Raw genomic sequence first — 27646 nt, 5'->3', positions numbered from 1 at the left:
AACCGTTGACAGGCGAAGCTCCTGCTAGTCGCGATCGCGAGGGCTGACAGAGCGCGAGTGAGTGCCACTTTTGGATCTGTGTTCTGAGCCGTCTCGTTCAGGGGATGCATCCTTGCCGTTAGGGGACGCTGATCGACGATCGTTCCTGGGACTTCCACTGCGAGTTCTGCTACGACGTGGCTGAAAGATTTCTAATTACCAATATAATAGAATCACGAAAAGCATCAGCTCTTGCACAACTTATATGAAATGTCGGGAAAAGTCATTTTCGCTTACAAAGCTCTAGAACTACTTTCACTTGCACACAATCAATCTTCATGCTAATCCCACACGATCTTACTTTCGTTTCAGCGGCACACTTTTGTTATCAGTTCTGCCACACGCTTTTCTTTTTTTTTTGCAAATTACACTTGCACATTGGGCAAAATAAGCAATCTATTCAACAATAAAAATCATTAAGTGTGGCAATGCCCCTGGAACAATTCCGCAGTTACTATCATTTACATGTAGTATTCTTGCCGATTTGTAAGAATTCTGAAAAACACAACAATGTATGGTGCTGAATGAAAGGTAGTCAAAGGAAATCCCGTTACGTTTGGGGACATCACCGAGACAAATCTAATCCTGTAACAAACCTATGATCAGCACTAGTTACTCTACGATGAGTGCATCTCACTGCGAGTTTCAGTAACTAGAGATATCTCTACTTCTTGCAACCAGCGCATACGTATGCGCAATCAAAAGTCGGAAAAATCGAAACAAAAGAAGCTCTGGTTGAACTGACTCTTCTGGATAATATTCCGAATCTCAGTTTAAAAAATAATGAACTCGTAGTACAGACTTACCGAACCACTGCGGCTCCTACTGCGGGGCGAGCGGGACCTCGAACGACGGGGTGAACGGCTGCGGCTGCGACGACGAGGAGAACGTGAGCGTGATCTAATCAGAAAGTATACAATTGACTCAAGTGCTATCGTTTTCCTTTACTACTTGGAATATGTCGTACGAAATAACATTAAATTTTGCCTACACAATGTAGAATAATTACAACACTTTCCATCCGACACTATGAATACGATCAGCAACACGAAGGAAGCAAGGTGAGCAATCCAATGCACGACATCACAACCACATGCGTTTACGCTTGGCGCTTAAACAACGACAACAACTACATGGCAATGCGAATACTGACCCATCCAAGTGCTGTGGCCACTAGTTCCTCATTTTTACTTAAATAAACTATGCAAAAAAGAAAGATCTAATATGCATTCTTCTCGGATAGCAACTAACAATTGCGGGAAGGTTCTCCTCCTATGTCAGGACCGTTTCATGTTCACACAGCCACAACAACTGATTAATTCTCATGCTTACGGATAGTAAAACTTGAAGGGAAGGTTTTAAAAAAAAAAAAAAAATTTTTTTTAAAAGAACTCTACTTCGCGTCGAAATTTCTCGAAATTAGCTTATGGCTGTTTCACAGACACTTATTAACCATCAACTTCTCAACCACTTCACAGAAATACTTGAGAAAACCTAGGCGCCAACTTGAAATGACTAATGTGAGCAATTGTCTGTTTCAAACCTCATAAAACTAATTAAAAGAATAACTATCGATCAACACAGCTTTACCATGCGAAGTAAGCCATAAATATGCGAAAGCAAAACTAGCACAAGAATGTCAGATGGTACCGTCGTAATGTTTTTGTTAGTATCGTCCGACATATTCCAATAAATCTTCACATCTACTCTTTTAATCAACAACAGACCAAAAATATGCAGCCTGCAGTGGACAAAAATGTACGGGAAGCGCTGCGACTTTTAGACGGACTGCCGCCTCTGCCATAGGATTGGCTAATATCAGATTCGTTCAGCAACAGATATCTGGATCAGCACACCCTGCCAAACTGCTGGGGGCTCTGCTCTGCTACCGATCACACAGCTGCACTTCTGGTCAGTACTGCTTCTACTGCTGTTGCATTGCTGTTCGGCTTCGACAACATTTCTGCTAGAAGCCGATCACTGCGGCTGCGACTGCAAACTCAGCTACGGCCAACCTGCGACAAGCACTGTTCAAATACTCCGCTTTCCAAACACAAACACCAAAATTCTTAATATTGTAGGCAAAAAAACTCATGAAAATAGCTTCCAAGTACTTCCGATTTCTTAAGCAATGAATATGTGATAGTGCCAAGTTCACAAGACATTTTGTCCCTACAGTAGGATGTATAGCCGGCCCAAAACGACTTGAAGCTGTCTGTATAGGCTGCTGAGCTCGAAGAAGGTGGAGCGAGCAGTTGTAATCGGCGAGGTGGGACCCGCTAGCTCCACTCCTCGCCGCAATCCGAGTTTCTGGCAACCGTCACCTCAGGCTGTTTTGACCCGACTATATCAGATTTCAGAAAATACTAGCTAATAATAGCAAGAGACTCAAAAGAATTTAGCTGCAGCTTTTCCACTAACCACTGCCGAAGTTCTTGCCTCTTAGGATCCGGAATTTACACAAAATGTTCACTTGATACAAAAGTGAGGATAAAGCGAGCAAACGCTTGGCATCACTGTTTTCATTTTAACATTCGAAACCAGAGGAAATTCATTTTTTGGAACATTGGCATTCTTTCTTTTGTCATCAAATTCCATTTTCGAGTTAAACAAAAATGTCCAAAACGATCAGCAGAATGAAAAAGTACTACCACAATCATTTTTCAAGCTTGGATTCAAATGACGTATATGACACCCAGCGAGACCCTAACTTGCTTTTTCACTAGACAGTAGTACTTGTCCGGGAAAGGAGGACTATTTCAATATTTGTTTTACTCAGAATTGACAATGTTCGTTCTTCAAAATTATGTTAACACCAGAAACAATGTTCTGTGTCTATCTTCTTGTGCAGAAGTGCACTCCACGTGAGGCTGAACTTTATCTCATAATACGTTGACCTTTTCACTTCTTCTTAGCCACAGAGCTTCAGTTTTTCGAAAAGAAACACAAAAATATCAGTTATTCACCTTCCACGCCTTGTATAAGCTCCTCTCTCATCAATTGGTCGTTCATATCGTGCCATAGCAACACGAATTTCACGACCTTCTACCCAACGTCCATCCGTTCGATCCATTGCATATTCAGCATCACGACGGCTAGAAAAATTTCTGTGGACTTCTTCATGACTTATTTGAGGACTTTCACTAGTTACTGTAGAATTAGTTACTGATATGCTACTGGAAAAACCTCTGGTCATTTAAAACGATCTTGACGAAAAAAAAAACGTACCTATAAAAGCGCACAAATCCAAAACCTTTGCTCTGACGAGTATATTTATCTCTAGGTATGTGGATATCTCCGATTTCACCATATTTATCAAACATCCTTCGCAAATCGGCCTGGGTTGTGTTGTAGGAGATGTTGTCAACCTGGAAAAAGTAAAATTAGTCAAAGAAAACCTCTTTTCTCTAAAAAAAAAGCACACCTTTAAGGAATAGAGTCCATCGATCGGTGGAGGAGCACGACGTGACATAATCTGAAAGAACAGCAAGCGTGAGAAGAGACCAGAGTACTTCACGAAACAATAAAAAAAAAAGAAAACAAATCTACTCTATAGCCAGAACAAAAGAATTCCAAGCACGACTCAAAAAAAAACTGGTTCGCGTAAGAAATCGAAATGACATCAGCGGCGCCGCACAAATCAAACGCGCACGCGGCGCGTTTGCGAACGCGGTCCGCACGTATGGATGCCGAGCAGATTTGATTTGGATTGAGCCCCAGATGTCGATGTGGAGTGGACCAGGACCAGGGCGCGATGCTAATCCAAAAGCCTGTGGATGAACCCTTGGGCAGAAAACTGTTGCTTTTATGTTATACATACGTAGTGAAGGGGACTGTAGTTCTTTTCCAGCAATTTCATTTGTGGCGACCTTTCCAGTAGCTGGCTTTTCATAAAATTTCAGCCTTAACTCTGAACGGGAAAAGTTCAGGATAGCTTCTCCAAGAAGGTTAAACATTTATTCACTGGCTTGCATTCCACAAAACTGTCAATAACTCATTAAAATAATAAAAGTGACAAAAAAGGCCTAGTGGTTCAGAAATGAGTGAGTACTGCCTCCTTTGCTTTAATACGATTAAAACGACATGAAGCTCAGTGCAATTGCGAAAGCGATTGCGCTCGAAGTAACAAGGTGAAACTAGCGGTTGGGATCGAGATGGGACCATCACCAACTACAGCGATGAGTGGTGCTAACAAAGGTCCCCATCGATCCTAGCTGCTGAGAAGCAGAACCTACTTTTAGACGCCTATTTTTAGTACATACCCCTAGCATAGCCTGAGGATAACTAATGAGAAGTGAAAAACTTGGATTTAGAAAACCATTTTTTCGGGTCAGTGAGATTATGAGCGAAGAGAAGGGTAAGATGTAAACGAATAATTTTGGCTGGACATTATGAAACACTCGAAAATCTCCTTTGTTCTCCTCTCATTTCTCTTAAAATTATTATCCTTTCATCTTCCGTTCCCCGAAAAATGACCAAATGGAAATTGCCTGGGCAAAAGAAAAAACTGTGTCTGGACACCTGCATGTATACATACAAAAGTCTGCTTTATAGACTCAATAATTGTAGTTCTGGGGATTCGAAGCAAATCCAAAGCTAAAGAAACTATGTTGGCACAAAGGATCATTTCAGGACAAGATTAACGTGCACGTCGCCTGCATTCCGGGCACTTATCGGAGCCCTATAACTTGACCTACTGCGCCTAACTAATGAGATGTTACCATTCAGACAACACCCGTATGCTGTCCCGCAACAAAATGGCTAAGGGATTTCCGAACTGATCGTTGGAGTTCTAGGAGCATGAGTTTGGACAGAATTGCAGTATTGGTAACTAATTTTACCATGCTATACTATGCTAACTTCATTAATATTATATGTAGGCACATAAACAAATAGATTATTCAACAAATACTTTATTTTATGCTATGAACTTTTTTCAACAACGCAATGAAATCTGTATGTGATGCATATAAGGGCTCATTGGAGTCGACATTGATCCATCTGACATTAACAGCATCATCTCCAGCCTGAATATGAAATGAGATGTTGGGAGTTCTATATCCAAAATCATACAGCAGCAACATATATTTTAAAGGCAAAGAAAAAGATGAAAAACCCAAGAAGGACGCTTGAAAGTCACGCGGTTAAATGCATTAGAAGAGAGACCAGGGAAATCATGTACAATTCAACAAACCTGTAGCTCCACTTTGTCAAGAAGACCACTGGCGTCGTGGAAGTTTACACACGTAGTTTCCATCCAGGCATTATCCGTATTCCTGTGGTCATCGACATAACCTCTAGATTATTATTTTTTCAATTACATGAACAAAATAATAACTTCATCAGATTCTCTCCTACCTATACAATTCGCGTCCTTTTTTCCAAAGCTGCTCCAGTTCAGAGCGTACTTTACCACCCAAAGTTTCTTCAGAAAATTCCCTTTTCAGCGTTTCTGAGACTTGTTCACCGGCATCTACCATTCCACCAGGTATGGCCCACTCACCTAAATAGACAAGCGGAACTTTTCCAGACTAACGAAATTGAGGAAGAAACACAAGAAGGGAATTACCTTCTATAAAATGGAGAGCAGACAAATCTGACACCTTCTGGCCCTTATGTGTTCTGGGGACATCAAAACTATTTGCACACAAAAAAATTAACTTATAAACTTATGCAGTCAGGCTCAGCGAGTGTGCAGTTGTTGTTCTCGAGAATCACTGTGGTTAGAGGCAGGTATCAAGATTTTGCTGTGGTGTGGAACCCACAGTGAAATCGTAAAGTTCGGGTAGACTGCGGAGCTCACCATGGTTTCGCTTCCGCTTTTTTACGATTTCAGTCACAAACAGTCACGCCTGTCCACGCGCAGTGTCCAAGTGCGGACGGTCGAAGATTACTGATGTCGTTTCACCAGCCTATTCAAGCTAGACAAATCAGTAACCTGCTGAGAGGATCGGAACGTGTACATAGAAGCGCGTTTAAGCTTACCTCGTAGAAATTAAAGAGATCCGCGCACTGCTTTTTTGACAACGATTGGGGAAGGATGAGCGGAAACCAATCTGAGTTCCATTATCTACTGCCACGTAAAGCGGTAGTAGATAATGGAACCCAGAGTGGCTCCGGTCACGAAATCCACTGTGAAAGCGTAGCGTAACTTTACGCTTTTACAGTGGATTCCGCTCCACGTCAAAGTCGTGACACGCTGAATTAAGTACTTGATTACTGATCTTGCGTTGGTCATTAAATATCAAAGAAAATTAAACAATTCGCGTTTTTATTAGGAATGTATAAACCCAAGCTTTGCTGCGGTGCATTCCAAGAAAAACTCAACCTCGTGCTCAAATCGAGCAAAAAAACAACTCTTGAGCGGACTCTGATGGAAAAATACAAAAACAGTATCAAATCACTGGAGGAACAGGAGTTATCTTTAGGAAAACGGACCTGTGTCACCACGTTTTATGGCCACAAACTGCAACTTTCCATTTTTCAATCTCGTAACTAAGGGGTCAGCTGCGTGATTTGGACCCCACCTGAAAAGTCCTGCAAATTACAACAATTAAATTTGAGCTTTACTTCGAAGTAAAATCCATTTACCTTCCTAAGACACCTCTGCCGCGAAGTCCAGTTCTTCCCATTGGATTTATTGGCCGTGAAGAAGTGTCCAGGGAGTAATCACTGGAAAGTACATTTGCAACCATTTTTGTGCGTTCTACACGTACACACAATGTTCTCATTTCCACTCCATTACGACAATAATGTGCAAAACCAACTGATTGATGCAATGAACCACTAGCACGGTTAGGCATCAATTCAGTCAGCCTTAGCCGCACGCGTTGCTTGCGGCTAATAAGAAAATAATGTGCCAATGGAACAAAAAGAGCAGAGATTGTACGTAGAAGCGAATACGAACGTATTGTGCGGCCTGAGACTCTATCTCTTAGGTGCAAAAGGGTGTCCGTACGTCGTTGCAGCGTTCTAGGTGGTGGCGAGCCGACACCAATGTGTCAAACCCGTATAATAAGTTCGACGCCACTATAATGTTTATTAAATAATTCTTCATTGTGAGTTCTTCCGAAAAGTTTTATCTGATTTTCTTCTGAAATTCAATCTTGAGGCTTCTATAAATGCCACATATAGCAGAGTCAAAACGACATAGAGCACGGCGCAGTTGTCCGGTGGAGCGGTTGCGTTCGAAGCGATCCGGTGGAGCGCAGCGGTTAGGGTCGGGTGAGGAGCTCTGCTACCACCGTTCATTGCTGGGCGATGGTCCCACCTCCATTCCAACCACTGTCTCCACCGCGCAGCTTCCGAGTGCAACTGCTTACGCAACTGCCGTGTTTCATGTCGTTTTGAACCGGCTACGCTTCTAATCATGTGAATTTGTCTCTGAATGTCCTCGCTTCTACCCTTCTATTCCATCTATCGTGGAATGTTGCATGAGCGCAATTAGACGGTACACTTCCAACTTGTAAGGACATTGCGCCACGAGTAGCTTGACTTTAAGCGCTAAGGAGGCGATAACCGTATGCAGAAGTGACGACCGGACGCAGCAGTGCGATCGCAAATTCTTGAACGGACAATGTTTTGGATAATGCACTGGCTTTTCGTCAACGTTAGCATGCTTCAATCAATGTTATTTTATCGAAAACAGTGAGCAAATCTCCCAACGCATAGCATTTGCTCAAGTCGGTCGAGACTACCTCAATCCTGGTGAAATTACATACTGGCTATACTTGAAGTAGTGTAAGTGGTGGTGGTTGCGACCGAATTGAGGTCCTCGTTTGTTGCAATCGAACTGCCGAGATGGGGTCCTAACTCGATTGCAACCTGACGAACTGTAATTGTGTCCCCTTCAACTTCAGTTGAAGAGGAGCAATAGTACGTAGAGTACTTTGCTTATGTGACTTCCGAAATGAAACTGGAGGTTTTGGACTAACAGAATAATTAAGGGGAAACAAGATCTTGCCCTTTCATCGCTCATCCACAAAACTAAGAACGGTTATCCTTACCACACAAAGGAAACGCGGTTGATTTTCCCGTCCATGGAATTCCACTTAAACTCGCCAGATGTAGGTTCGGGGTCTGCCCATTTTCTGGATAGTGTACTTGGATCTGTGTAATCTGGAGGATTGTAGTCAGGAAACTCTACTGCCCAAGGAACTTTTTCGTCTGGTACATTAAAGCGGTAGACGCCATTACTTCGTAAATAAGGAGCATCTGAAACGATACACAGTAAAGGATCTTCAAGAAGATGTACAAAAATCGAGCTTAAACTAGGGTCCGAACGATCTATATCTGATACAACTGCATGAACAGCTGCGTTAATGGTAAGGTGGAGCTAACGGATTTAGTCGAGGTAGGACCTCGCTTGCTGCAACCGAACCACAGAGATAAGTGAAGGTCCCATCCCGTAGCTGTTTATGCAAGTTTACCAAGTCCCAGGTCATTTCTACCCAAATATACTTAGAACTATTAGAACAAGCAACTTACCGGTAACACGACACTTCTTGTGAATCATTCTAGCGCGACAAAGAAGATGATTCCAGACGGACATCGAAGGTATTACTGGAATTATGAGAGTACGGTCCTACACCACTGCGGTGTGTCTATTTCAGTTACGTAGGATACCCCTAATATTACGAGCAATGAATGTACAAAACAGTGAAAAACAGTGGACTGGTTGTTGTGAAGCGTTGGCCTGTGGTTTCTGTAGACTCTGGTTCTTTTAGCGGTTTAGTAGTTGTTGCCAAATAAAACGAGTGTTCAAGGTCTATGTTGTTTGCAGGGATATATCACGTGGCATGGTTGTGGAGGCAAACGATAAAGAGAAGGTGGATGAAGTGGATCTAATCCTTGCGGCTGAAGATGGTCAAATCAAACGCGACCGTGATCCGAAGATGTGTCATCATAATGCTAAGCAGAAATGCGCTCACTGCCTGCCTGTAGATGTATGTTATGATTATATTCTTTTAATTTCCATTCTTACATTGCGTTTTATGCTCACAAATGCCTACCGCTGTGCTGGTGCCTTTCGAAGTAAACCATAGCAAGAGGGGAAGAAGTCGCTCCCATTTTTTGCCGGAGGTAGAGCTGGATTTTTTGCGGCAGAAATACAGAGTCCAAAGTTGCGAAATCACACCTTTCGGCCGATGCAGCTTTAGCGAACAAGAAGGCATAGATAACAAATGATAATTATTTCTTTCAAGTGGCAGTGGATATAACTTTTTAGTGGTGTTACATAGTGCAGTTCAATCATTTTGAGACAATCAAGTGATCATGGGTCAAACTCATTCAGAAAAATACCTCTCTCATTACCAGGGAGATGTTCCTATTTTCACCGTCATTCCGTCCAATTATTCGATTGCCGAGACGTCCACTCCATAATATATTTCATTTTGAGCTTCAACCATAATATATATTTCTATTTTGCAGCAGCTTAGCCGGATCGAAGATTTTTGCTGAAGGGTTTGATATACTTCAATTTGTTGAAGTTGCTCATTTTCTTTAGAAACACGTGCAGAAAATGTTTACTTGAAATACGAATGCTAGAAAAAGTGCCTTTTATTTTTTTTTCTTTCACATTAGCTAAACATGTTCACGTCCGTTTCCTTCATGAATATCCTTCACTCAGGCACAAAACAATCCTTGTCTAAACGAAAATGTACGTTATATGACTCTTTTCAATTACCTGTTTGCGTTTCAGCCCTATGACGAAGAATACCTCAAGTCGAAGGACATCAAACACATGTCATTTCATGCTTATGTAAGAAAGTTAACGTCAGGACACGGTAAGGGCTCACAAGTGAAGCGACCATTGGAAAATATACGGTTTGTCTTCATGTTAATCTTTCTCATTCCTATCGCGCAGCATCTTTTATGAGAGCAACATCCACGGTGAAATCAATCATATTGGTTATTACGGATTTGAAGGACTTATGATACATAGTGTAGGATTTCTTTCGCGCAGTTCCCTTCCAATCTGGTGGATGTTGCTGAGAAAGATTTTACGAACTTACAGTATTACCACTTCATGAAATATACAACTGGAAAAGAGTGTTTGGATACTGACGTGTGCAAGTAGGAAAGAGTAATTTTGTGAATCTGTCACCCAGTTCAAAGTGTTTACGCATGGAGATCCTTTGATGAGGATTTCCTGTGTTTGTCATCACTTTAAAGAGTCCTGCGATCTTACTGTGGATGCTGCTTGTATTTTTATTTTTCTAAATGTTTTTTTATGCAGTTGTACTATCAATCTTCATTGCCCCGCTCATAAACCATACCCGAAAGGAGTTTGTACAAAATGCAAGCCGCCGATGATGACACTGAACCGTCAGGTTTGTCTCCTCGCTTGAATGCATCTCTTTTCATCTTTCATTTCTGTGTTGAAGCCATTTTGGTTTGTATTCCATGAATTTCCAAATAACTGTTTATTTCAAGAAATATCGCCATGTCGACAATATTTTCTTCGAGAATCAGGATCTCGTCAACGATTTTCTGAATTTCTGGAGAACTACTGGGAATCAGCGCGTTGGATATCTCATTGGAAAGTATGTTGTTGTCTTGCTTATTTTCCTTTTCATATTCTTAAATAAACTCCTTAAACAGATATCAACCTTTCACTGAGGTTCCTCTCGGAATAAAAGCAACTGTAGCTGCAATCTACGAGCCACCACAGACCTCTAGTCCTGATGGAGTGGAGTTACTCGAGGATCCCAATGAGGATGTATTACTTCATAATTTAACTTTAATAACGAGTTCATACTAATTTGTTTGTAAATCTCCGCTTTTGAGGCAGTGGACCAGCTTTGCTCGTGGTTAGGATTGCGACGTGTTGGCTGGATATTCACGGATCTGTGGTCGGCAGATCGTGTTAAGGGAACGGTTCATTGTACACGACATAAGGTACGTTTTTTCACGATGCACGCACTATTTTGTTTTCAAGGAAAACGAAGTTTCTTCATTTGTGTACGCTTTGTTAATGTGATAATGTTGCTAAGATGCACAATGGGCCTGAAAGGAACACTAACCTCTGCACTTGGTTCATGAGCAAAACTATAGATCGTATGCTACCACAACTCCAATTTTGGAAATGGATGAATAAATAACAGTTCTAAAATGACAATGCACAATGAATAATTCTATAATCAGTTCCATAACTCTCTGAAAACTTCTCATGGCGTTTGGTAACCTTTTTCGAACACATCATTCATATTATCAAACGTAATCTACAAAGAAAACGTAGTAGTAACTGTTCTGCGTACTAGTAACTCACTTTTTCACTGTACAAACTGTAGGTTCTTATCACGTGCATATGCTTTCGGCTTCATCAAGAGTGCAGTGTACGACCAATCCATCATCACTGATGATTACAACAAAATTGCAATTTTTCACTTCAAACACATGTGCAAATTATCTTCGGGGAGAGATCTCATTAATTTTGGATGGATCAAGACGAATTCAAAAAAAAAGGTGGTTAGTACTTTGAAGGTGAAACAACGAGGCTTTCTCAACCATTTGTTAGGGTTAGAGTTGCAAATGGTGTCGTGTTCAGCCTCTGAAGACGACACCATTTGCAACTCTAACAAATGGTTGAGAAACAGTGTTTGAGTGGCTCGAGGCTCAATAACGAGTGCTTGCAAAGTCCAAATTCCTCGAAAGGACTTTTTGTATCAAATAAACCCAGCAGAAGATTATATGATATTGCCGTTTCTGCTGACCTCATGTCACCTTGGAGTGTGACACATACTCTGACAGGTTTGGTATTTCGAAATTTTGCTCACAGTGATTTTAAAATGGGTCTCAATAGTTTTTTTTTTGTTAACAGCGTCTCTGATTGTTTCAAACCCACTGCTTTTCCAGGATGCGTTTTTCCTGTCGGCTGAAGAGTGTATCACCGCTGGATACTTGCAGTCGAAACACCCAAATGTTACCGATTATTGCTCCGAACGATATTTTGGCTCGAAATTTGTGACGGTAGTTGCAAGTGGGGATGAGCAAGAACAAGTCAATTTTCACGGGTATCAGGTGAGCATGGAATTTAAGAGATTTCAACCGACAGGATGCGTATGTAAAATTCAATGCTGACGAAAATAAACATTTGTTTGCAGGTATCTAATCAATGTACCGCATTAGTCGAAGCACAACTTCTTTGCCCAACAAACCATCCGGAGTTAGCCTACATACGGGACAAACCATTGGCTGAAACACAGTACTTGACAGATGTTCAGTACACAGTAAGTGTTTATGTTTTTACACATGTTTTTATCCATTTTCGTAGTGGCAGGTGAAGTTTTTGTTTTTCGTTGTAATATACATTAGTGCCATCGATTTATAGGAGAAAAATCAATACGGCGCAGAAGTGCTGAAGGACGGACGTCCTCTGCCAGTCGAATTTCTGCTGGTAAGCGTAACGAAATGTTCTTTGTTTGAGGTTGTTCTCATTCTTATCTTTTTCTTAACATACCTCGAAATTTGATGAAATATGTCGATTTGTTGACGTTGTGCTTTTTTGGTGGATGTGCCTACTGGAATGCCTAAAGATCCACAGTACACCTTTTCTCCACACAAGAGTTCGGTTCGATTTGCCATAGAGAACAGGGATACCATGGGCGAAACACAGGTATTGTTCTGCTGCTTTGAAATTTACATTTGCACAAGTGATCAAAGTCTTTTTTTAAGGGCGGTGCGAACTTAAGTGCTTACTGCGCCGAATATTCGCTAAACGATTTTCTCGAACAAGCAACGAATTTCCACTTCTTGCTTTACCTTATGACGAACCATCTCGTACAGTTCAGTGAAGTTGAGATGCAGGTCCGTGTTCTCTTCATTTTAATCCTTGTACTATTGCACCATATTTGTAATGGATAACTTCGTTTCCACTGTTGTTTCTTTGTTTTGCTTTTTCCTGATTAATACCCATTAGATTGTCGAAATTGAAGTCCCTATACTTTCTAGAAACTATGTTTTGCTGTATGTACCCAGTCACGGGAAATGGCAATTGAATGGGCAGCCGAAACGCTTAACTGGCAGCAGCTCGTAGCTCTTTGCCACGAACAGGGACATAGTAAGTTCATCAAATTTTCTTTGTTATCAGATTTCATGTTAGATGCGTCGAGTATTTCTATCCGAATGTTTCTTTCCTTCCTTAACATATTTGAGCACTTATTCCCGATATATATCTCTCTCGTATGCATCAATGTGGTAAGTAGTCCCTACACATCAACTTGTTCTCTAAAATATCAGAAAGAAATTCCCAAAAACTTGCCAAATAGGTTTGTTTCATTGTAGCTATGTTTAGGATCGTAGTTGGACTAATATTGGTGCCGTTATTTCTACTGAGCTCCGATTGTGCATAATCAGGAAACTTGAGATTCTGATCACAAAAAAAAATCTGCTTTGTTGTATGCTGTTATTCTCATGAAGTAGGGCACATGTCCTACGTTCAACTCTTGTGATGTTGGTTTTCATAAGCGTTTGAAAATTATATTCATGAACTCGTGCTGATTTGATGTGTATTGTGTATCCGAGTCGGTGAGGTCAGTCACAAGTTCAAGTCAATTTCTCCTTCTAGGTCACGCCTCAGCTGCCGCTCCAACGTGGTCTTGCAAGCATTGCACATTCGAAAACACAGAGCAGCGACCTGACTGTTCTATGTGTGGTCTTCCGGCGAACACATGAATCTTGTAAAATAATGGTCATTGCAGATGTTTGTACTCATATAATGAAGCCGGTGTGTACTACTACTACTACATGCGAAATCCTATTGTTCCTCACGATCAGAATAATAGATTTTTGCATAATTTTTGTTCAGTTAGAGAAGGGGCTTTGTGTTTTGCATTATCACTGCTTTCTAAGTGTAACATATTTACTGAACTCTTGTTTTGTGGTTATGTCAGTACAGCTGTCTGAGGAAAGAAATACTTCAGTATTATTTTTTTTTACAATAAACAGGAACAAATGAACACAGAATAGAAAATTATGGCTTAAGGGCTACGATAACATAGCAATTCAACCGGGAAATTTCACAAGGTATGACATCAAAGTGTAAAGCAGAAATATGATGAGTCTTGACAGGAGAATCTCGGTGAAATCTCTGTGCTGACTAGTCTGACATGAGAATCAAGGCCTGTTGAGGAGGTAATGCGAATACTCTTGAAGCAGCACCCACAAAAAAAAAAAACTCAACCTTTGGGCTTACTATGGGTTCGGACGAGATGCAATGCGTTTTACTAGTAGTGTGAAAATCCGAATTTACGTCGCACATAACTTCTAGAAATGGTGGAATTTCGTCGGGGATCGGGGTCAGATTAACACACTGCACGAATTTAAGGCAATTCGAGATGCCTGCGATTCACATCTACTTTACCTGAGCTCAAGGGTGAGATACCTTGTCCTAAGCTTTAATAACTGTGAGCGGAATATAGGATAAGTAGATTTGAAGATATCAAGTCGCGTTGCTTTCGTAGGTGCAGCCTTTAAAGCTGTTGGAATACTGACTGATGCAGTGAAGACATAGTCAACATGAGTAGTGAAAACAGCAACATCCAAACATAGATGCAACATAAAAGTCAAGGAGGCGCGACAAATTGAGCTTTCATAGAAGATGAAATGGCAAATGAATCAAGGCGAAGGAAGGCATTGTCAGGAGCAATGAACAGAAAGTATTAGAAGGAAAGTAGGCTTACGATAGAGTATAGAAAACGAACACAGGGGTCTACAGAAGTATGAACCATGTTGGCATTCCAACTTCTCCGGACAACCGTGGTCAAGATCAGAACCAAACGACTTTCACAGAAGGAAAGAAAAATTCGACTGTCATCGATTATGCATATTGTCTTGACTGCAGCAAAAATAATTAGACTTACTATGTCAAAGAAAAAGCTGAAGTTGAAGTTCGCATGCAACATGAACCATGGAATACACAAACAGTTAATTTTTGTACTTGCGGACATCCTTCGAATAGAGCAAATGTACAGCTTGCTGGTTTGCTGAACGATGCAGGAGATAGAGAAAAGAAGACTGCTGAGGAAACCAGTGATACTATTATATTTGTCCCAGATCATGGCGACCCCATTAGGTGCTTTAGAACGGTGCCTTCTGACTAAATAGCGTTAAGCAGCAACAACCACAAGTCAAAAACGAACACCTATTATTAAGCGAATTTACAGCAAAGCGTGATAATAGCTCTAGAAGCAAAAATATACCGCTGCTGGATAGTAAAGCCTAGAGGGATGCGATTAATAAAGGTCCGCAAGTGTATTAAAATCGTAGCATAGTATGATTATGAACATGATTGCTTAACGATTGAGCATGAACATAAAACACTGAGTTTCACGAAGAATACAACTCAAAAAACATGGAACGAAAATGATTCAGAAGAAAGGGACCTATCAAGGTAAGGCCGCATCGTCGGAACCAGTCACATGATTGAACCAATGCCATTAAGTCAACGAATCAACAGAAACTTGTAAAGTGAACAAAAAAGTTGGAACTCAATTTAAAAATCGAAAACACTCAAAATCTATAAACCTACTTACTGTTTCAAGATAGAAAAAAAACTAAAAGAAACCAGTCACATATCAAAGACTCGTCAAAGTTGAGACTGACGTGATCACCTCAAATGATTATCAGTGCCCTGTAGGATTCCTTCGCCGTTCTCCGTTGGCGGCTTGCAGGGCTCTAGTCTTCTCAGCATCAATCAGGGTGTAGTTCACAGCGCCGTTATCAACGTCTGTTCGTTGGCCCACAGAGGAGCATCTTAGCACGTTACAATATGGTAATTACTGTATTAGAGGAATTACTTAAAGCACGATACGATACCTGCTAGGTACTCTTTCCGGTTCTGTTCCTACACCTACTTCAGCATAATTGAGTGGGCGGGGCGAGTTGGTCCCATCTCGTTCGAGCAGTGGTCTGCCTCCTGCCTAGAACCGAAGAATTCAACAAGGAAGATCCACCCATCCTATTTATGATATATGCTATATCATAAATATGATGGGTGGATCTATTTATATTATATACTATGTTTGCAATAGTGTATACTCTATTCAAATTGTCAGTACGGTCCATTTTAGATTAGATTTCTTACTGGAAGGGATTGATCATGCTAAATAAAGTTTCCATGCAATGACATCTTTGAACCTTCAAAGACTTTAACTTGGAAAAATTCTAAATGAACAGAAACAAGGAGAACAAACCCCTACTTCAGGGTGGGCCACAAAGATTTCTCAGACTTTGAAGCGCTTTAGAGAATGAAAAGAATCTACGTAGGCAAAAACCCGATATAATCCTGAAAAGTACATGAAATGTCATCTGATTTCTTGAGTTTTAAAGTTTGGTGTGATTGGCCCACACTTTTTCCAAGAAAATGGTGCAACGGTACTGTGACTGGTGAACGGTATGCTGAAGTGCTGCAGATCTGTCTGCGTCCCAAGTTACCTGATTTGGATTCATAGTATATGTGGTTTCAACAAAACAGTGCAACAGCTCAAACATCACGACTTTCGGTTTAAAAAAGTTGAGAGAAATGTTCTCCGTCTCTCTGAGGAGATACGTAGACTGACTAGCACGCGAAAGGAAAAAAAAAGAAAAAAGAAGAAAATTGGCAAAATGTCGCAAGGTGGTTCCCGGATCCATATAGGTTGGGCGACGACCTGTGGTGAAAGCTAAGCTCGCCATGGCATGGCTGTTTAGTTTGGGAAAACGTCTCTTTGCCACTCCAGCATATTCACTGCCTCAGTACCCTGCACACTGGACCCTGCTGTCTCAGACGTCGGACGGTATGGCGACCGGTGAGAGGCGATCAAATCTCAGGTTGCTCAGGACGTCATTGATTCTGGAGGCGACACACGCACGACTCGCCATGGAGACTGTCTCAGACTGTGTACTTACAACGCGAGAACAGTTTCCACAGACGCTGACCTGCATGCCCTTCTCGGAGCTGCAGAGCGTATCAAATTTCACGTGATTGCTCTGCAGGAGACCAAGTGCAGAAGGATCGACGCACGACAGATGAATGACGGTACACTCGTCATTCGTGGAGAGAAGGTTCCGTGGCAAAATGTAGGCGGTGTTGGTTTTGTTGTGCGTCCATCTCGTCGATTCTCACGAGATCCTGTCACCTCGTCTGGCCATTCTTCGCCTCCGCCCTCTGCGCCAAAAATCCATCAGTATCATGAACTGCTATTCACCAACATCAGCAGCTGATTCCGAATTGGACGCGTTTTACGAAGAGCTGGAGGAAGTAGTCGGCAACGAGAAGTCCTTCTACAAATTCGTTGTCGGAGACTTCAACGCAAAACAAGGAAAGGCCACAGAAGAGGAATACAGGATTGGAAGATTTGAACTAGGGGACCGGAATGAAAATGGCAATCGTCTCGCCGGGCTGTTGTCCGCCGCTCGCCTCTTTCATGGGAACTCTATTTCATGAAAAAAAGATCATCGTCGGTGGACACGGGAATCGCCCAATGGCGCGACTCGTGCGGAGATCGACCACATACACACCAACCGGAGGTGTTGTCTACTTGACGTCTCAGTAGTACCATCCTTTTGTAGTGGTTCTGATCTTCGTCTCCTTCGTGCGAAAATACGACATAGCCACACGATGGAAAAGAACATCTGCTATCAGCAACGAAGGAGAAAAGAAGTCGTCTACGACGATTGCGTAGTCGAGGACTCCTTGTCCCAAGGTGACTGGCACATTGAGGAGGACGTGCACTACGAGATGCTGCTCAGAGGATTACGAGCCTGCGCTGAACGTGCCTCGAAGCCGCGCACGACAAACTTGGATCGAATTTCGAAGACCACCAAGGAATTATTGGAAAGAAGAAGGGCCTTGAGGCTTGATCCGAATGCATCGCACATTGAGCGGTTAGTAGCAAACACTAGCTGCAGAAAAGCGTTGCAGGAGGATCTTTTGAAGTACAGGCAGGAGAAGATCCTGGAAGCAGCACAAAGAAGAACGAGTCTAAAGAAGTGCCGCAGGGATCTCCGCGAATATAATATTCCGCTAGCAAGCTTGGTGAGCGAAGACGGGACTCGCACGTCTTCTCGTCGTGAGATGGAAATCATTACGGAGAGGTTCTACTCGAACCTTTTCCGTTCATCAGCTCCTGTGTCAAGCCCAATCATCCCCACTGGCGAAGCTCCACTACGGATTCTCCCTTCGGAAGTACGAGTCGCTATCAAGAGCATGAAACCTAGCACAGCCCCCGTACCTGATTTTACATCAGCAGACTTTCTTCGGGCTGGTGGCCATCCGCTTCATGTAATCTTAGCAGCGCACATGACATCCTATCTTCAGAAAGGAAGGATCCCAGACCAGTGGAAGACCTCGCGAACCGTTCTTATCCATAAGAAAGGTGACCGAGAGGACCTTCGGAACTACCGTCCGATATGCTTGCTGAGCGTGTTATACAAAGTATTCACCAAGATCATCCTCACACGCATATTTAGGACGCTGGATGAAGCCCAGCCCCAAGAACAAGCTGGATTCCGCCAGGGGTTCTTGGCTGCTTGGACCACATCCAGACCGTGTCGAGGGTCATAGATGTTTGCCGGGAATACCGCCTGCCCCTTGTTCTAACCTTTGTCGACTATGAGAAAGCCTTTGACAGCGTAGAAACGAATGCAATACTGTCAGCGCTGGTCGATCAAGGTGTGGACGCGTCGTATGTGAGGACATTAGCCAATTGCTACGAATGATGCACGACTAGGATACAGCTTTTCCACCGCCCTCTCACCATACCCACTGGAAAGGAGGTACGACAAGGCGATACTATATCGCCGAAGCTGTTCACGGCTGCATTGCAATGGATAAAGAAATCACTATCCTGGGAAGAAAGGGGCATACGTGTTGATGGAAGATTTCTTTCGGACCTTCGTTTCGCGGACGACATCGTTCTCTTTTCGAGCAGTACCAATGAAGCAGAAACGATGCTCAACGAATTGAACGAAGCAGGGAAGAGAATAGGATTACGAATAAACAGAAAGAAGACACAGATCATGAAGAACGCCCACTGCGAGGACGGAGGAGTACAACTTGAAGGCTCCCAAATCGTGGAAACTCCGTCATAAGTATATCTCGGACGTTCTATGAACATGGAAAACGACTTGAAGGAAGAACTGAATAGAAGAATGAGAGCAGCATGGGCAGCATTCGCAGCCGTCAGGGAAGCTACGGACCAACTGACGGACCAAGATCTTCTTGCCCATCTGTTCGACTCGACAGTCCTTCCATCGCTCTGTTACGCAGTGGAGACGTGGGCAGACACCGCAGCCACGTCTAGGAAGCTACTTACTACCCACAGAGCCCTTGAGAGATGTCTCTTGAAGTTTAACCGGCGCACACAACACCTTGCCGGTCTTCGTAGCTCCGACTTAAGAGGAATGTCCCGTCTTCGCGACCCAGCGGAATATGTATCGAAAGCAAAACATAGATGGGCCGGTCACATCATGAGAAGAATCGACGATAGATGGACTAAGAGAACGCTAGAGTGGATCCCAAGGGACGCTAAACGCCCCCGAGGGAGACCGCCAACGAGATGGGGTGACGTGCTCGCTGCACGGATGGACCAGCTGAGAGCTCAGCTGGATACGGCTCAAGGACCTCTTCAACGTCACTCACGAAGCTTGAGAACATCTTGGGTGACAATGGCGAGGGAACGAAACGAGTGGAAGAGATGCTGGAGCCCGCACGCCCAGTGAAGACGTCCAGTGAGGGCCATCTAAGTATCTAAGTAAGTATTCCGATCGCCATCTATTAGATGAAATTTTCAAAAATCAGTAAATAAAATGGCAACTCAAGTATGTTTTAGAAATATATTCGGTTCTTTTTAATGTAAATTCTTACTTTATAGCTCTACAAAATGTTAGATTCATTATGTCCCACTCTGCATTGTCATTGTCTAAATAAGGTCTCGTTTTGCTGACTTACGACTCAATAAACTCTAATCATTCCGCGAAAATCTTAATTCTTTCTCTATCATAACATGACAGGGCTCTTGGTTCAAAATAGTCGTTCAAACACACCGTCGTAAATTTATTTAATATTCTATCTGAAACTAGTAATAATTTATCGACCAAACCTACTGTGAAAACATCTGCGAACTCTCACCTCTGTAACGTTCACATAACGTCCAGGTGGTATTGAAGTATCACCAGAAGGTGTATTGTTGCAGTTGTTAAACACAGATGGCGAAGGGACTGGCTTGGTATAACAAAGAACGTTCGTCGAGCCTGCTCCGGTATCCCTAAAAATCTATTCAGAATGAAATTAAACATATTCGCTAATACAGTAGTACGATATTCCTGGTGAAAGAAAGAAAGCATGCGGCCAATGTCGTGTAATTCATACCATCTTAACGGGAAAACAGTTCGTGTTGGTGTGGTAGGTAAACTGCACTGACTGCTGGACGATGAGACGCCACGACGTCTCATCGGTGGCGAAGCTGTAAAAGTAGATTCTACTTCGGAAAAAGAGCTATTTGTTTTTAGTCAGAAAATGGAGAAAATCTTACAATCACTGAAAACTTCTTGCGGGGAAATATTCACATATGGAACCGAAAAGACACCATGAGAAGAGTGTTGACTCGTCGATGAAGTCCTTCTGCCTGTCACATCATCCACAGCAGACGGATTTGTGCTAACAGAGCTGGAAATGTATCCGTCTGGTTCGAATAATTCAGCTCCAACTGTACATTCAGAAATTATTTGCTTCAAAAACTAACACAATGTTTCCGACTATTCGTTGATCCACAAACGTGTTATGACGATGTGGATGGAAACTGTCAGGAGGTAAGCATGAAGGTTCGGCTTCTCCTACGCTTCTAAATACCCGACAATTCGTTGCACTTGCTAAGATTCTTAATAGAAGTGGGGTGTAAGGAAACCTTGGTCTGGGGGGAGGCGGTATAACCACGTTACGAAGACGTTGCACTGATCCACGATGGTAAGAATTATAACCAGCTGGTTGAGCAAGGTATTCCGATCCCACGCCAGCTCCTCAAGTAGAAAAAAATGTCAAAACTGAACAGTTCTATGAGAAAAATGGGACTGGCAAAAAAAAGAGACAACTACCAGTCTATTAAATAGAAGTGTAATAACCGAGGGAAAAATCAAATCCGAATAATCTAGTACATTGAAACGAGAAATTAAAAAGGAGAAAAAAGTCTAACACTAACCTTCGCTCCCATATCTTTGTATAGGATTGATACATCGTACTGAAACACCAGTTGCCATGGTTGGGCCAGTGCTTCGAGCTCGTTCCCCACGTCTCATGGTTTCGGCGTGATGTGTATTAGCATTGTCTTGAATTCTTGACTGCACTAGCTAAAGGAAACAGTAGATAAGCAGTTGCAGAGCTCTGAAACCGTGTTTAAACATTATAACATCAATAATGGATTACAATATGACATTAGCACCAAGGACAACGACTTGCAAACAATCATCTTCACGGTCGGCATAAAAGAAAAAAAAAACAAACGATCGCACCTGGAAGATAGCATCCGCGTTTTGACTTTGGAACGTATGCAAACCTTCTCCAGTTGGACAACGTCGACCACTCTCGAAAAAGAAAACGCCTAAAAAGCACAGCATGCATTAGCATTTGGTAAAATCTAGAAAGGTTGGATTTTGTGCAAAAAAAAAGCTCAGACAACAACTCCTACTACGACAATCCTGTCTTTGTTCTTAACTGTGGCGCGTTTTTCAAGTGAAATCTTGAGTGCATAGTGACAAATTATTGCAGAAAGTGCATCGCTTTAGATCTCAGCTTTTCTGCTTTTTTTTCTTTTTTTCCTTTGTCGATAAGCCGATTTTATGCATTAGATTGGTTTTTTTCTCAACAGATCTCTTTTTTTGAAGAGACCGACTGAAACTGTACAAACTGTGACTACGTTTTGGGTACACGACAAGAAAAAAACAGCACCGTAACCGAAATCGTGTTACATCACATTATTATAATAAAAGTAGCTTTATAAACCTTGTCAGCAAAGCCCAAAGCCTCATAGTTTCTCAAAAAAAAACCACAGGTAAAATTCCTCTAAGGGCTAAAGTTGAACGAACCTGCCGACGTATAGCCGTAGCGTCGAAGAAACTGTAGTGGCCATACAACTATGTCTGTTTTAGATCGTTCTAACGTCACATCATCAGCAGAAATCCGTAACCATGCTTAATAAAAAGAATGTATGTGCTATAATCCAACAAGATGCATAGAAAGCAGCACAAAATAGCAAAAAAAAAGTTGCGTAAAGTAAAGTTGAGATCTCACCGTGAATGAACTTGTTTCGCCGATGTAAATAGACTCGGAAAGAGGTGACCTGCTTTTCTGGATCACATTTAACATTTTTCAGAAAATCTTTGTGACCTCTCTGAGCATCTTCACTAACGCAGTTGCCCATCTTGAATATACATTTCTGAAAAAGAAATTATTTTGATGCGTATACGGTCGACGCACGAAAGAGGCATCCAAAATGCAGGTTATGGAGAGCGAACAAACAGGTTAAGTACCGAACGAGTAAGCAACATGAGGTAATCATTTAAAATACGCAAAGAGTGTCATCTTCATTTGCACATATCAACAAATCACAACCACAACAATAATTTATACCTCGTAAAAACAGTGCAATTTCATGTTTCAACACTAAACCGCTCTAGAAACTTAATAAAAACATCTTTATGCTTAGACATCGTCGGTATAAAATGGCCACCATCATGAACAATCGAAACACAATCACAGAACATCGCTTTAAGTTTCTCACTATTCGTATAAGCAACGACCTGATCACCTGTACCATAGATATGTAAACTAGGAATGTTCAGTCGCAAGGACGTATAAGAATTATGAACGGATGATAAACTCAAAAAACTGGAGAAGAAGATTGCGAAACGAAATCCAAGACTAATTTCTCCAAGCTGTTCCATCGCTAGCAACAAGTGGGTCATTGAAGCCCCTTGACTAAAACCGAGTATTCCGTCGAAGGGGCCATTTGAATGCACATAGTCACGAACTATTGATACCTAGAAATTTCATAAACATTGTAAGCGCATCTCACTTACAAGAGCATCACTATATGTTCAATCTAGAAATTACTCTGAAAAAAAAAATTCGGACTAGAAAGATATCAATTAACGATGTTATTTTTTAAGATTTTTTTTTCGATAGACCTGTCTTTTGGTGATATAATTTAAAGGCATCACTCCACGAATCTGAGGTGGTACGGATTTCAGGTGGAGTATTCGTATACAGGATGAGAGACTATGGAGAGGGGGGTGATTCCGTCCATTTCTTCCTAATTGCCGTAAAAAACGGCCCGGAAGATACGGCTTCAGGCGTTACGGCGCGCTATTTTCCACAAGGAGTTCGATTGAAGCGCGCCAGCCTTGCGCACGCGCCGCATCTTCCGGGCGGTTTTTTACGGCAATTATGAAGAAATGGACGGAATCACCCCCCGCTCCATAATCTACGACCTCGTATACGAGTAATTCAGCTGAAATCTGCACCACCTCAGATTCGTGGGGTGATGCCTTTAAAGTAACGGAAGGGACGTTCTACTGGTAATAAGAACTCTGTATGGTTGACTAGTTAGGTCGTAGAGAGTTCTACAGAAACATGGAATAGTTCCAGCATTTGATAAAGTAAGAAAAAGAACAGAAATGAACTCAAGTGGCAAAAACAGAAACGATCGCAGAAAATGTATAGCACGTCCGCTCAGCGAGATAATCTTCATGCGAAGAGCTCGTAGCATTTCTCGAACAGAAGAAAAATAAACAGCATGAGAAAAAAGGATATCTTACAAAGATCTCATAAAAATGTCTGCAACAGAAAAAAAAAGAAAAGTTATACGAAAGGATATAATGCGATGGCGATAGAATATACCCTATGAAATATGATCACACGGCAGTGTATCACCGAAGAAAGTGAACCATTTTGTGTTAGACATCCCATTAACAAAAAAAATCTTCGTGTACTTCAGCAGTTCAGCATTATGTTTCAAAGCTCAAAGAAAAAAAACACCACAAATGTGACCACACCTCCCATGATCACGTGGCTCTTGTAACATAGAGTGGTTCAACCGGAGACAGACCAATCCACAAAGCAAGTCGAGCAGACTTTACGAACGTCCAGAGCGGGACAAATACATTACAGTTGTCTGCAGCTATATAATCAGGAGTATTTCCACTCTAGAAAAAATTACTGTCCACACCCGATAGAGATGACAACCCGTAATTTTTCCTAGATGACACTAAGGATTTAGCGCTACATTTGCAGGATAACTAACGAGTTAAGAAAGAACTAACTAAGAAGTGAAACACATTTCTTTTATAGATCACTATGGCTAATGAAAATGATCACTAAGACCGCGAAAGTGAAAGTAAATAAGTTCTGGAATGTGATAGCGACAAAAAGTGAAAAAAAAGATGATGAATTTACACAAAGTAGGCAAACCACTTCGCACGCGACCGTATCCAAAGGAACGTGGAACAGCTGTTTGGTTGTACTTTGAAGTATGCAATCGTTGAAACTAGCAATAAAATGCAACTCGTTTAGGAGCTTGTAGGAGAGAGCAGCGTTTCGTCGTCACTTCACGCATTATACATCTGGCGGAGATTTATGAGACTACGATTAAACAGAAGCCGCGTAGTAAAATGTGTCAAAAATATGCTAGTATGTCCTGCGGTGATATTAGAAAACAGTGAAATAATAATAGGTTAGTTAGACCAAGAAGAGATAAAATTTTACAAGCCTTTCCATTGAAGGAAACATCTGAGATGTTTTTCTGTGCTTTTTAAATCTTAACAATGATTCCAAAGGGCAAAAAAGAGAATTATGTATCATTGAAAAACTTTCTTTCCCAGTTGATTGGGTATCAGTGAAAAAATAAGATCAGTGAATGATCCGTATACTACTATAGCTTGTGGTTTCCAGTATTTAAGGTGGTTAAGTTCTGATAAAACCTTGTGTGCTATTTATGCGTTTTATTACATCTTTTAAATTTCGTTACAATCATATACATACTGTCATGGGACAAAGCATACGTGCGATAGGAAGAAGCCGGACCCTCCTTAGGTGAAGGGGGTTAAGCTCATGGGGTGCAGCTCAAGTGAAGCGAGTCCTTTCACAATGATTCAAAGGAAAAAACGGAATTATGTATCGCGGAAAAACTTTCTTTTTCAGTTGATTGGATATCAGTGAAGCCAACGGCCCAAAAGTGAAGGAAGTCCCCTCCCCAACCGTTCAAAAGTGAAGGGGGTCAGAGCATCGGGTAGCACGGCGTGAGATAGACGAAACACAACAAGGTCCCAGAGGTAAGAATTCTTGGTGAAGTTCCTCAAAGGAAGATACGATGCTCTTCGTGCTCCTCAAAAGGCGAGAATATGCAGCACCCGCACACGATCGGAATGGGAGAAAGTATCACTGGTGCCGGTTCCGAGCGAATCAAAATCTAACAGGAAGACAGATGATACAGGTGACACGCTGTTGATATTAGATCTAATGAGATGCGTGATCGTTAATCAAAAGAAAACGAGCATAAATGCGCACATATTTTGATAGAGATAGCGAGAGGATTTAGAAGATCAAGAGCTTATAAAATGTAAAGGTAGCACTAAAAGACTCGAATGCCGAGTATCGAGTACATCCTAAACATCTGTGATTCTCAAATCTCTATTTATATCCGAGGGTATGTCAGTTATTGAGAATGTGTACCATAAAAAAGGGTTAGGAACCGAATTATTCAAAGTTTTAACGAGCCAAATAAAAACCTGACCCAGAGTGCAATTTAGGGGTCTTTGAGAAAAAAAAAGATGGAAATTTCAGGTATATTCAGAGTCTCCGTATTGTGATAAGGTCTTTTACATAGCAACGGCAAGAAAAGGACTGAAAAAAGCAGTGCATAATCGAAGATGTAGGCTTACCGACTGTTCAAATCCTGTTGCGATGGAGCATATATCACGTGAGCTGAACTGATTGTCTTCCCGCGAAAACCACCAGCCCCGCACGTCGCCCCTATCTTCTGAATCAACGTTCGGCACTAGAGGAGCACATATGAACTCAAAATCTGCGTATTTCTTGAACTGCTTCCTGAGACTTCCCGTCTTCTCACGGAATAGCACGTCGTTTTGCCGATATCCGTGTAGACAAAGTATTCGCAGCTTTTTCGTGGCTGTCATCACTCAAAAAAAAAAGAAAATACGAAGATTCTAATAAATTTCTCGGAAATTCTTTGGAAAAAATTACAGAAGATGAGTAAGCTTCACTCCACAATTTATAGTAACAACAATGCTAAAAAAGATCAGTACTCGGAGAATGAAAAAAAAGAGCGCCAGGAAAGCAGACACCTGCTCCGGCGCAAATATTTAAAGCAAAAAAAAAGCAAACTAGGAACTGCTGCGGTTTAACCGATAGTTTTTCGAACACCCCAAAACATCAACTTTGATCAGAATCTAAGATAAACCGAACTACCTTCATGTCTAATAGAAACAAAAAAGACAACAAATATACCAAAGAGAGCAGCATTCAAAGGAATGCGAGCAAGAAGGAAAAACAGAGGTATGACGCAAAGAAGACAAAAAAAAAGGTAGTTACAAATAATGGAACCTGGCAACGCACATAAGCGAAATAGTAAGGTACTCTTCTCAAACTTTATATACCACATCATTCTTTTTTTATATAAATTGACACAGCTTCGTGTCATAGTGCGCCTTCCCGCAGCAGCCATAACAAAGTCATGCTTTCTGACGATTAAATTGTGCACCGTTACAAAACTCAACGGATTTGGATCAGGAACGGCTGATACGAAAGGGAAACTTCAAAGAACTGACCACCTGCGCGGTCCATATAGATCATGAGAGAAAGTAGAAGATAGAGAAGAAAGTCTGCTCCCTCACCTGTTCAGCACACTTTTTCTTTCCGTTACCATTGAAATAGTGTGCTGTTAAGAGAGAGGAAGCTCAGAGAACTGACTACCTGCGCAGTCCATATAGATCATGAGAGAAAAGAGAAGAGAGGGAAAAAGAAAGATAAGAAACGATCGTTGCGCTATGGAACGACAACAATGCGAGCAAAAAGTGAAGCTGTCAGCTGAAAAGAATTCCACAAACTTATAATGTTAGTTCAGACCCTTCAACATGAGCACACACGACCTTGAAACTGCAGATAAAGGAATTATGTGACGGTTTACATCATATCTTGTTTCTCATTGCATTTCCACTTTTTGGATCTTATGAACCTCTGTACCAATCATATAGATCTTCGAATAAGCATTCGTTTGAACTGAGAATGAGGAAAATATTTTGATCTATCCAGTGGAAATACCTGGTTCACGGGTTGTTTTCCTCTCACTTCAAATGATTGCAAAGGTGTTCTAGAGCTATGTAAAACATTTCACCCTCATCGATTTCTTAGTTCCTCGCTGTTTTACAACTTAAAAATTATAAAAGAAAAGGCATAAGAACGAATATCACCGGAATATATTTATTAGCAGAATAAGCAGTTCGCAACAGGATTAAGGTAGTTCCGAGAGAGTTACAAAAAATTCTGCGACTATAAAAATTAGACTTTATGGCTCGAAGAAAACGTTGCTCTACGGCCGTAAAAGTGTTTGTGGAACAA

At 41.6% G+C, this 27646-nt stretch overlaps 7 protein-coding genes across 14 annotated transcripts; 4 read left to right on the top strand and 3 right to left on the bottom strand.

Annotated features, from left to right (window-relative positions):
- Window positions 1-24: 24 nt before the first annotated feature.
- On the bottom strand, window positions 25-8590 carry RB195_020159 (uncharacterized protein; the record flags this gene model as incomplete). 3 transcript variants are annotated; one of them, XM_064188340.1, is made up of 12 exons in its annotated part: window positions 25-180; window positions 846-939; window positions 3006-3134; window positions 3268-3407; window positions 3464-3514; window positions 4971-5066; window positions 5234-5336; window positions 5398-5542; window positions 6478-6566; window positions 6631-6711; window positions 8046-8253; window positions 8527-8554. In XM_064188340.1, the coding sequence occupies 12 exons, from the start codon at window positions 8552-8554 to the stop codon at window positions 25-27; spliced, it is 1320 nt and encodes a 439-aa protein (XP_064044220.1). The 3 variants fall into 3 exon arrangements, with proteins under 3 accessions (XP_064044220.1, XP_064044221.1, XP_064044219.1); XM_064188338.1 differs by lacking the exons at window positions 25-180; window positions 846-939; window positions 3006-3134; window positions 3268-3407; window positions 3464-3514 and having other exon boundaries at window positions 4953-5066; window positions 8527-8590; XM_064188339.1 differs by lacking the exons at window positions 4971-5066; window positions 5234-5336; window positions 5398-5542; ... (2 more) ...; window positions 8046-8253; window positions 8527-8554 and having other exon boundaries at window positions 3464-3511.
- Window positions 8591-8681: 91 nt separating this feature from the next.
- Window positions 8682-13713, top strand: RB195_020158 (uncharacterized protein; the record flags this gene model as incomplete). Of its 2 annotated transcripts, XM_064188337.1 has the most annotated exons (14): window positions 8682-8755; window positions 8822-8984; window positions 9740-9864; window positions 10277-10370; window positions 10474-10583; window positions 10642-10759; window positions 10828-10938; window positions 11896-12060; window positions 12144-12269; window positions 12371-12436; window positions 12584-12655; window positions 12715-12846; window positions 12991-13099; window positions 13607-13713. In XM_064188337.1, the coding sequence occupies 14 exons, from the start codon at window positions 8682-8684 to the stop codon at window positions 13711-13713; spliced, it is 1572 nt and encodes a 523-aa protein (XP_064044217.1). The 2 variants fall into 2 exon arrangements, with proteins under 2 accessions (XP_064044217.1, XP_064044218.1); XM_064188336.1 differs by lacking the exon at window positions 8682-8755 and having other exon boundaries at window positions 8838-8984.
- A 1949-nt stretch (window positions 13714-15662) lies between these two features.
- On the bottom strand, window positions 15663-16530 carry RB195_020157 (uncharacterized protein; the record flags this gene model as incomplete). The annotated part of the gene is made up of 3 exons (XM_064188335.1): window positions 15663-15792; window positions 15856-15959; window positions 16474-16530. The coding sequence occupies 3 exons, from the start codon at window positions 16528-16530 to the stop codon at window positions 15663-15665; spliced, it is 291 nt and encodes a 96-aa protein (XP_064044216.1).
- Window positions 16531-16711: 181 nt separating this feature from the next.
- RB195_020156 (uncharacterized protein) lies at window positions 16712-17464 on the top strand (the record flags this gene model as incomplete). 2 transcript variants are annotated; one of them, XM_064188334.1, is made up of 3 exons in its annotated part: window positions 16712-16848; window positions 16914-17082; window positions 17147-17464. In XM_064188334.1, the coding sequence occupies 3 exons, from the start codon at window positions 16712-16714 to the stop codon at window positions 17462-17464; spliced, it is 624 nt and encodes a 207-aa protein (XP_064044214.1). The 2 variants fall into 2 exon arrangements, with proteins under 2 accessions (XP_064044214.1, XP_064044215.1); XM_064188333.1 differs by lacking the exons at window positions 16712-16848; window positions 16914-17082 and having other exon boundaries at window positions 17210-17464.
- A 174-nt stretch (window positions 17465-17638) lies between these two features.
- On the top strand, window positions 17639-18583 carry RB195_020155 (uncharacterized protein; the record flags this gene model as incomplete). The annotated part of the gene is made up of 1 exon (XM_064188332.1): window positions 17639-18583. One exon carries the CDS (start codon window positions 17639-17641, stop codon window positions 18581-18583), a length of 945 nt encoding a protein of 314 aa, XP_064044213.1.
- A 545-nt stretch (window positions 18584-19128) lies between these two features.
- Window positions 19129-19740, top strand: RB195_020154 (uncharacterized protein; the record flags this gene model as incomplete). Of its 2 annotated transcripts, none has more annotated exons than XM_064188330.1 (1): window positions 19129-19740. In XM_064188330.1, one exon carries the CDS (start codon window positions 19129-19131, stop codon window positions 19738-19740), a length of 612 nt encoding a protein of 203 aa, XP_064044211.1. The 2 variants fall into 2 exon arrangements, with proteins under 2 accessions (XP_064044211.1, XP_064044212.1); XM_064188331.1 differs by having other exon boundaries at window positions 19135-19740.
- Window positions 19741-20078: 338 nt separating this feature from the next.
- Window positions 20079-26205, bottom strand: RB195_020153 (uncharacterized protein; the record flags this gene model as incomplete). 3 transcript variants are annotated; one of them, XM_064188329.1, is made up of 13 exons in its annotated part: window positions 20079-20090; window positions 20150-20285; window positions 20390-20483; window positions 20553-20686; window positions 20763-20861; window positions 20925-21036; window positions 21216-21363; window positions 21526-21614; window positions 22099-22203; window positions 22304-22448; window positions 22705-22820; window positions 22935-23052; window positions 25951-26205. In XM_064188329.1, 13 exons carry the CDS (start codon window positions 26203-26205, stop codon window positions 20079-20081), a joined length of 1563 nt encoding a protein of 520 aa, XP_064044208.1. The 3 variants fall into 3 exon arrangements, with proteins under 3 accessions (XP_064044208.1, XP_064044210.1, XP_064044209.1); XM_064188328.1 differs by lacking the exons at window positions 22705-22820; window positions 22935-23052; window positions 25951-26205 and having other exon boundaries at window positions 22304-22433; XM_064188327.1 differs by lacking the exons at window positions 20079-20090; window positions 20150-20285; window positions 20390-20483; ... (5 more) ...; window positions 22099-22203; window positions 22304-22448 and having other exon boundaries at window positions 22663-23052.
- Between the last annotated feature and the right edge of the window lie 1441 nt (window positions 26206-27646).

Source organism: Necator americanus, chromosome II (assembly GCF_031761385.1).
Source record: "Necator americanus strain Aroian chromosome II, whole genome shotgun sequence".
In the NCBI taxonomy this organism is placed as follows: domain Eukaryota; kingdom Metazoa; phylum Nematoda; class Chromadorea; order Rhabditida; family Ancylostomatidae; genus Necator; species Necator americanus.
Note: the sequence above shows the minus strand (reverse complement) of the source record. Positions and strands in the feature narration are given on the sequence as shown.